The sequence below is a fragment of the Sinocyclocheilus rhinocerous genome, unplaced genomic scaffold (assembly GCF_001515625.1).
Source record: "Sinocyclocheilus rhinocerous isolate Xijiao unplaced genomic scaffold, SAMN03320098_v1.1 scaffold387, whole genome shotgun sequence".
Classification (NCBI taxonomy): Eukaryota; Metazoa; Chordata; class Actinopteri; order Cypriniformes; family Cyprinidae; genus Sinocyclocheilus; species Sinocyclocheilus rhinocerous.
Window position 1 is genome coordinate 1,744,443 of NW_015651557.1, and position 8,133 is coordinate 1,752,575.

Here is an 8,133-nt window from a genome sequence, read left to right on the forward strand (position 1 = left end):
TTAAATGCAGAGCACTAATTCCGAGTATGGGTCACCATACTTGGCCACATGTAACTTCACTTTATAATATAATATAATATAATATATAAAAAGCTGAATAAATAAGCTTTCCATTGATGTATGGTTTGTAAGGATAGGACAATATCCAGGGTCACATATAATACAATATAATATAATATAACCTTGTCACACAATAGCAAAGTAAAAAAAATGACTTAAATAATGCAACAATCTTAAAAGACACTGCAGAAACTGATCTTGTGATGGCACTGATTTATATTATGTCGCCATCTTGTGGCATAATATATTTTGGTACCTCTCAGGTCAGATGACAAGCTTAATAAAAGGTACAAATATTGGCAAAAAGGCAACTAGATTTAAACTAGATAATTTGAGAGAAGTAGCTCTAAAATCATTGGTTACTCCCCATGGACTCAGAATGCAACACTTTATATATTCTGAAATGAAACATGAATATGTGGATGTGCTTCAAGTGTTACATATCTGTTGCTATTATTATTATTAACACTGTTAATATTATGAGTGATATAGACACATGGTCATCCACTAATGAGGGGCCACAGGGGACATATTTGTTACATTTCCCCTCATCAGTGTCACCATGGTTCCTCTCTGTTGTTGCTTGGCAACCGTTTCATCCTGCAATTGAAGCAAACATCAAAGACTCCATGATTTAAAATCATCCAATTACACAATGGGATAATTTGAGATTAAATATAATGTGATATAGCCTTTCATTATTCCATTTCATTATCACAATTAATCCATCGTAATCAAAAATAGTCACAGTCATACAATCCTTCAAATAGCCAGGACTATTCGCCCTTACAAAAATGTTCCACGGTCACTGTATTGTATCCATTGTATAGTTGCCTACAATACAGAGTCTGAGATGAGCTGTAACAATGTCACTTTAACCACTCAGAAATGACCTACAGGGGTAGAATAAAAACCAGACAGGACTACCACCCTCTTGAGATGGCAGCAGAGGTTATAAGTCTGTTTAGAAGTATACAAGATTTACAGGAGAAAAAAAAATCATTTTGAGGTATGGAGGTAAACAATCATGTCTGGCTTATTAATTTGATTTGTGATCATGTTAATGAATATTAAATGATATAAATCAGAATCAGCAGGTTATCTTGTTTAATTTTAAATAATATAATGCTGGGTAGTAACTTATTACATGTAACCATAATCAGATTACAGTTACTTTTACTTGTTTAGTTACTTTTACTAGTTACTTTTCAGGATTTCAAATTATTCATGCAATGGTAGTAAATTCTTTTTACATTTTTTTGTTCATGTTCAAGTTTGTTCCCAAACCTTTTGTCAGTCAGATACCTTTGACCTAAAATATTTACTGAGACTTAAGGTTAATATTTCAATAATTTTACAACACGTGTGTGTTCTCTAATGTTGGTTAATGGCCATATATTTTAATTCCCTTTTATTCTCTTTTGACCAGTTATGTCAAAAGTACTCTAAAAGTAATCCGAAAGTAGTCTGAATATATTACCAAAAATTTGTAATCTTGATTATATTACTAACTACAATTTTTAAACATGTAATTTGAAACCAGTAACAAATTCCAATTTGCAAGTAATCTACCCAGCACTGATACTATAACACAAGCTTTTCATCTACACATTAAAAAAAAATTATAACAAATCAAATAAAAATATCTTTGATATCATGCATGCGCTCTGATTGCTCCACAGATGGGAAAGGAGTAGAAACATTTTGTTTTGTTTTGTTTTTCAAATTTCAGACCCATCATCACCTATTTAATTTAATTTGACATCCAGTACAGTAGGTGGCGATAATGTTCCTAACGAGTTAGTTATTCACCATTAAACAAGAAGATGATGAAGTTATATTGAGGCGCTGTTCTCCTTGTGTCCGGTAGGTGGCGGTATATCTGCTGGAACGCATCTACAGACAGCAACACAGAAGAAGACGAGGAAGGGCTTTATTTACTTTTGTTGTCATCTAAGAACTTCGGGGGTTTTTTTTATTTCAAGCATTAAATATTAGACTTCAGTCGCGACAGAATCTGTTGTAAGGCTGAGAGAGAGGTTTGTGTTCCTCTGTGACTGAGGGCAGTGGGTAGCGGATCATAATTCATGGCAGAGGGCAGCAGCAATCTGAGCAGTGCTCCTCCAGGAGACCCGCAGCTCATCGGGCTCATAGTGCAGCATCTGAAGAACAGAGGCCTGTTTGATGAGTTCAGACGAGACTGTCTGGCAGACGTGGACACGAAGGTGAGATCTAGTTGTACATATAAACAACCGAGGCTGCGTCTCAAAACCTGGTGAGCTGTCCACAGCATTTCTGGGCAGCTTAGGCGCCCATAAAGGGTCTAACTAGTATGACTTTACCTGTCTGTCTATTTAGGCAACTCACTCGGTTTTAAAACACTGTGTGTGTGTGTGTGTACCTGTTTTTCTATTCTGGTGGGGACTTAAACCTGAATACACACAGACTCATGGGGACTCATGTCACGGTGGGGACCTAAATTGAGGTCCCCACGGGTAAACAAGCTAATAAATCACACAGAATTAAGTTTTTTGAAAATCTAAAAATGCAGAAAGTTTCCTGTAAGGGGTAGGTTTAGGTGTAGGGCAATAGAATATACGGTCTGTACAATAGAAAAACCATTACGCCTATGGAGAGTCCCCACAAGGATACCAAACCAGACGTGTGTGTGTGTGTGTGTGTGTGTGTGTGTGTCTGTCTGTCTGTCTGTCTGTCTGTCATCCATCTATCTATCCATCCATCCATCCATCCATCCGTATGTCTGTCAGTCATCTATCTATCTATCTATCTAATGTCTGTCTTTCGGCCTGTCATTTATCTATCTATCTGTCTGTCTGTCTATCATTTTTGTCATTTATCTGTTCTTTTGTCTGTCTGTCATTTACCTATCTATCTTGTTTATCTATCTATCTATTTCTGTCTGTGACTGAATGTGTCATCTGTCTTTTCTTTTTTGTCTGTCTTCTATTATCTGGCATCTGTTTTTCTATCAGTTCTGTTGTATGTCTGTCTGTCTGTCTATCATTTTTGTCATTTATCTGTTCTTTTGTCTATCTATCTATCTATCTATCTATCATTTTTGTCATTTATCTGTTCTTTTGTCTATCTATCTATCTATCTATCGATCTGTCTATCATTTTTGTCATTTATCTGTTCTTTTGTCTATCTATCTATCTATCTATCTATCCGTCCGTACTCTCTCTGTCTGTCTGTCTGTCCGTCCGTCTTGTTTAAACTGACATGAATTCATCTCTCTCTCTAGCCAGCTTTTCAAAATCTGCGACAGAAGGTGGACAACTTTGTGTCCAATCATCTCAGTACTCAAGAATGGAGTCCGTCCATCAACAAGAACCAAGTGAGGAATGGCTTGAGACAAAGCGTAGTTCAGTATGTATCAACTCAGTGGCCACTTATCGTTTTTGTATACTTTATTGCGTTGTGTAGTGCTATACTGCAAGTCTGAACTGTAAGTTTTATTTTAAATGTTTTGAATTATATACACTTGGCCTTTTCGGCACAGTGTGACATCTGTGATGTTTTAGAGAGCTCATGTTAAAAGAAAGGTAGCTAATGCATTGCATGAGTATATTTAATAAAATTTTGGTTTCGTTTCCATTGTTATTGAAAACATTTGCTTATTCTCACAGGTCAGGGATGTTGGAATCAGGGGTGGACCGTATCATTACTCAGGTGGTGGACCCGAAATTAAACCATATCTTCAGGCCACACATCGAGAACGCCATTCATGATTTCCTAGCCACAGAGAAGAAAGAAGAGGGCGCACCAAATTCAGCCCCTGATGCTGAACAACAGGAAACGACTAGCATCACTGCAGCCAAAACACAATGAGGTACAATAAATGGGTGCTAAGAAATGTTGGAATAAGATGCTTATATCATCTCATATAGTACTGGAATCAAACAAAAAAGAATACTTTGTGCACCCCTAATATTGAAATTGTTGTGGTTGAGGTCAACATGTAAAAACATGACACAATGTTTTTCCTGCATGTAAAACTACGTCATCTTCCAGGTACAAGGATACACTTTTTGCTGTCACATGAAGATCACCAAAAGTTGTCCTTCCGTGCCTGGCTACAGTGGATGAACAGTTGCTGAGCACTAGAATATTGGAAGTTTGCACTAATTTAAGGTGGTTGGATTGATTTTTTTTTTTTTTGCATGTTACATAAAAACAGGTTGTCCAGTCCATGCTTTTGAAGTCCGGTTTAGTTCTTTTAGCACTAAAGAACAACTGAAGCTGATTTGTCCAAATTAAAATAAATCCATCTCGAAATAACATTGATATGATCATTTTTATTTGGACTGAAGCCAGACAGAAATTATCCTTTTTATACAGCTGGATTTGTGAAATGCTTCTCATTTATTTCTTGTAATATTCTAATGGGACTCATAGCAGCATTTCTACAATAAATGTAACTTTTTAAGAAAAGCCAAGTTTGTTGCATCATTTCTGGTATCTGAATTACTGCAAGAGGTTATGGTTTGTTGTGGGAACTTGCTACATAACGACATGCTCCTGGACTCCTTTTAGCAATGGCATTTTTGACAGGAGGTCTTCACCAGCATTCCATCTGGACCACTAGAGCGAGTACCCTCAAGAGTGAGGGTACCCCCATGCAGACACAGTGTTACATGATTGAAACCATTTGGGGCTAAAAGCTTGTCGACCCCGAGGCCGCATTTAAAATCTCCAGTGTCCTCGTGGCATGAACTTCCAGAGAAGAGCTTTTTGGTAATAGAAGAGCCTCTGGAGAGGTGTCATGTCCCGGCTTGGGACAAAGGTCGACTGCTCCAGCTTGTTTCTTTCTTTCAGCACCTCTGCTCTGAGAATGTGCTGTACAGTCAGATGCTCGGTCGGATTGCTAAAGAGCTGCTTGTTGCAGTAAAGCTCTTTGCAGCAGGCGCTGGATCCAAATTCTTGAGGCACTGTTTTACAATTGTGCAGCTGCAGATATTCAAATCAAGTTATGATTCTGTTGTAAACATGGTCGGTAATGGGATGCACAACACGTTGTTGGTAATGTCCCATCCACAGACTCTGGATTCTCATTCGCTGTGCTTGATAGCAAAATGTTCTCCATAATAGCCCAGGTGCAAGCTCATACTGTATTTCCAGCACCGGTCTTGGCAGTGTTACTGCCGACTCTGTCCTGAACCCAGCGTCCACTTATGCCTATTAAGATGCTTTGCTGTAGTTCCTCCCCATCTGATGAAACCTGATCCTGCTTTCATTTGAAAGCCACATTGGGAATTGAGGGACTGTGCCGAGCTGTCAGCAAGGTCCTAGCGGAGCCTGCCAAACATCCAAAGCCATGTGTTCACCTTTTCAATTTTGAGAAGTGTAAGATTAAGGCCAGTAGGGAGTGTGGTTTTGCTGTGTTTGATGATGTAGTTTAAGCAGGTATTTTATTGAAAAATAAAAGTCATTATTTATTCGCCTTTATGTTTCTGTATAACACGAAGGTGAATTTTTGAAGCATATTCTGTCCAATGAAAGTGAATGGAGTCTGGGGCTGTCAAGTTCCAAAATGAAAGAAGCACCATAAAGGTGGCCCATGTACTTCATTTCATGTATTATGAAGTCACACAATAGTTTTATGTGATAAGCAAAATTAAATTTACTTTGTTATTCACTGAAAAACATCTCGGGTGCAAAACATCATTTGTTCTGGCCTGCTTCATTGTAATATTTTGTTTGAGAGCTTTGGCATAGGCTACCTAAATTTGATCGTCTCAAAAAGCTGTCGTATAGCACACAAATCATATGGTATGTACTTTAATGGTGCTTTTTTTTGTAATTTTGGAGCTTTACAAACCCATTTCCCTTTATGGTCTTTGTATGGAAAGTGTCCAGAAAAAGAATAAAAAATTGCATCTATAAGAAAGAAAGTCAAATGGGTTTGGAACAACATGAGAGTAATTTCTTTGATTTTTTTTCCCTAAGACTAAACTGGTTTTAGAGTGACATCAGATATTATTTTATTAATATAATCCACCTGAAAATGTGTAACTGTTGTATTAGTTTATCATTTTACCCTTCCTATTGTACACCCAAATGTACAAGGGGTCATAAGGACGAATTTTGAAGATCCGGCTATGTTAGCAGCTCTTGTGTTATTCCAAGAATTATGTGTAGATTACTGTGCAGATGAATTACGGTCTCCGATTTCATCCCCCATCAGCTCTCAAAGTGTCGAAAGAAGTTGTCCAATGTTGAAAACTTGCACTGTGTGAGGAAACAAGTGACACAGCACTTTTGGCCTCGGATATGCGGCAATTAAATCCCGCTGCCCTTGGAGAGGGTCGGTAATGTAGTGTGAAATTGTATGTTTAGGGCATCGGTTGGGGGGGATGTCTCAGCTGACATTGCATTTGTCTTCTGGACATTATAAATCACCAGAGTAATTACCGAGTGGGGACAGGAGGGAGAAAATCCAACCGCCCATCCACCCCCAGCCTCTCCCGAAACACAGCTGCTGATCGCTCTCGAGTTGGCCTTCCAAAAGCTCAAGCCATAACAATGAAATCCCCTTTCCTCAAAAAGTCCTGCTGCATCTGTTGAGTTTAATTGCACTTCAAATTTTCTCACCCCATGGTGGAGGAGATTCATTACAGTGGCAAACTAGATCGGCCCCGTTCTAACTTTTTCTGCCCAGATGTTGAGGAAGCCCAAGTGAATTGTCCCACTGAACAGGAAAGGTAATTTTCAATGCAGCTATTTGTAGGAACAGAGCAGCACAGGAGTCAAATGTTGCTGAAGGTTGTCACCGTGGCCTAAATAGTTTCCCAGGATGCTACATTGTGTAATATGTTAGTGTTACTGTACTCTAATTACACAGCTCTCTGGAAATCCTGATTCTTGACGGGTCAACCACAAAACACGAGCAAGAATGCTGTTTCGATATTCAGACCAACTACGTGATTGTGGATGTGTGCATTTCTGAAGCTCGAAATTGTAGTAGAGCATGGCACTAGCAATGCCAAGGTCATGGGTTTGATTCCCAAAAAATGCATTAACGGATAACTAGAATGTAATTGGATCAAGAGTTGTGTTAGGGTGAAACGGTTCCTTAAGCAGATTTTGCTCTTGTTCAAGTTGGTCACATGAATTTGCACTGACCAACATATAGTGATAAAAGCATCTGCCAAATGCATAAATGTAAATGCAACAGTTCGACTTAATATTTAGTAACTCAAACATTTTAGACACAATATTTTGTGTATTATTCATGCCACCAATGAAAATAGTTCTAAACAAAGTCAAAAGCCCAATCAATCGTTGAGTCTCCTAGCACAGTGGCTCCCAACCCTGGTCCTGGAGGCACCTCAACACTGCATAGTTTTCATGACACACCAGTTTCAGGTCTTGGAGTCTCTACTAATGAGCTGATGACCTGAATCAGGTGTGTTTGATTAAGGAGACATGCAAAACGTGCAGTGTTGGGGTGCCTCCAGGACCAGGGTTGGGAACCACTGTCCTAGCAACACACAGAGGTGACACTTCATTCCCGAATGAATCAGTGTTTTGAACAAATTGGTTGAGTGAATGATTCAGTGACTCACTCATAAAGATAGTTGTTTGTTTTGTTCCTGAATTGTCACCTGATGGACCTTTGGTATGTAAAAGACACTTAAAGGTTAGTTCACCCAAAAATGAATATTAGCCCATAAATTACTCACCCTCGTGAGACACTTTTTTTGTTATGGATGGGGACTTTTTATTTAACGTCTTTTGGACTGATGCATGCAACACCCGCTGACAATTTTTAATATAACTCCGACTGGATTCGTCTGAAAGAAGAAAGTCATATACACCTAGGATGACTTGAGGGTGAGTAATTTATGGGCTAATTTTCATTTTTGGGTGAACTAACCCTTTAATATTCAGTAATATCATCGATTTGAAGGCACTGACACTATTAGGTGAGAAGAAAACTTGAACTGAATTAACCTGAATAATGACGCTATTTTCTTCTGTAGAGCTGCTTTACAGCTAAATTGAATTCATTCATAATTCCTGAATTTTGCAGCATTGAGAGTGTTACTGAAC

At 38.4% G+C, this 8,133-nt stretch overlaps 1 protein-coding gene across 1 annotated transcript; it reads left to right on the top strand.

Annotated features, from left to right (window-relative positions):
* The first annotated feature begins 1,919 nt into the window (after nucleotides 1-1,919).
* On the top strand, nucleotides 1,920-4,499 carry LOC107713186 (biorientation of chromosomes in cell division protein 1-like). Its single transcript, XM_016518620.1, has 4 exons — nucleotides 1,920-2,285; nucleotides 3,323-3,447; nucleotides 3,708-3,910; nucleotides 4,093-4,499. Exons 1-3 carry the CDS (start codon nucleotides 2,148-2,150, stop codon nucleotides 3,907-3,909), a joined length of 465 nt encoding a protein of 154 aa, XP_016374106.1. The 5' UTR covers nucleotides 1,920-2,147; the 3' UTR covers nucleotide 3,910; nucleotides 4,093-4,499.
* Nucleotides 4,500-8,133: the final 3,634 nt, after the last annotated feature.

What these genes read in the sequence shown, in the direction of transcription:
- LOC107713186 (XM_016518620.1), top strand. Translation starts at nt 2,148, where the DNA reads ATGGCAGAGGGCAGCAGCAATCTGAGCAGTGCTCCTCCAGGAGACCCG. An exon ending in TGGCAGACGTGGACACGAAG is followed by an intron (nt 2,286 to 3,322) that starts GTGAGATCTAGT and finishes CTCTCTCTCTAG; the next exon opens with CCAGCTTTTCAAAATCTGCG. An exon ending in TTGAGACAAAGCGTAGTTCA is followed by an intron (nt 3,448 to 3,707) that starts GTATGTATCAAC and finishes TTATTCTCACAG; the next exon opens with GTCAGGGATGTTGGAATCAG.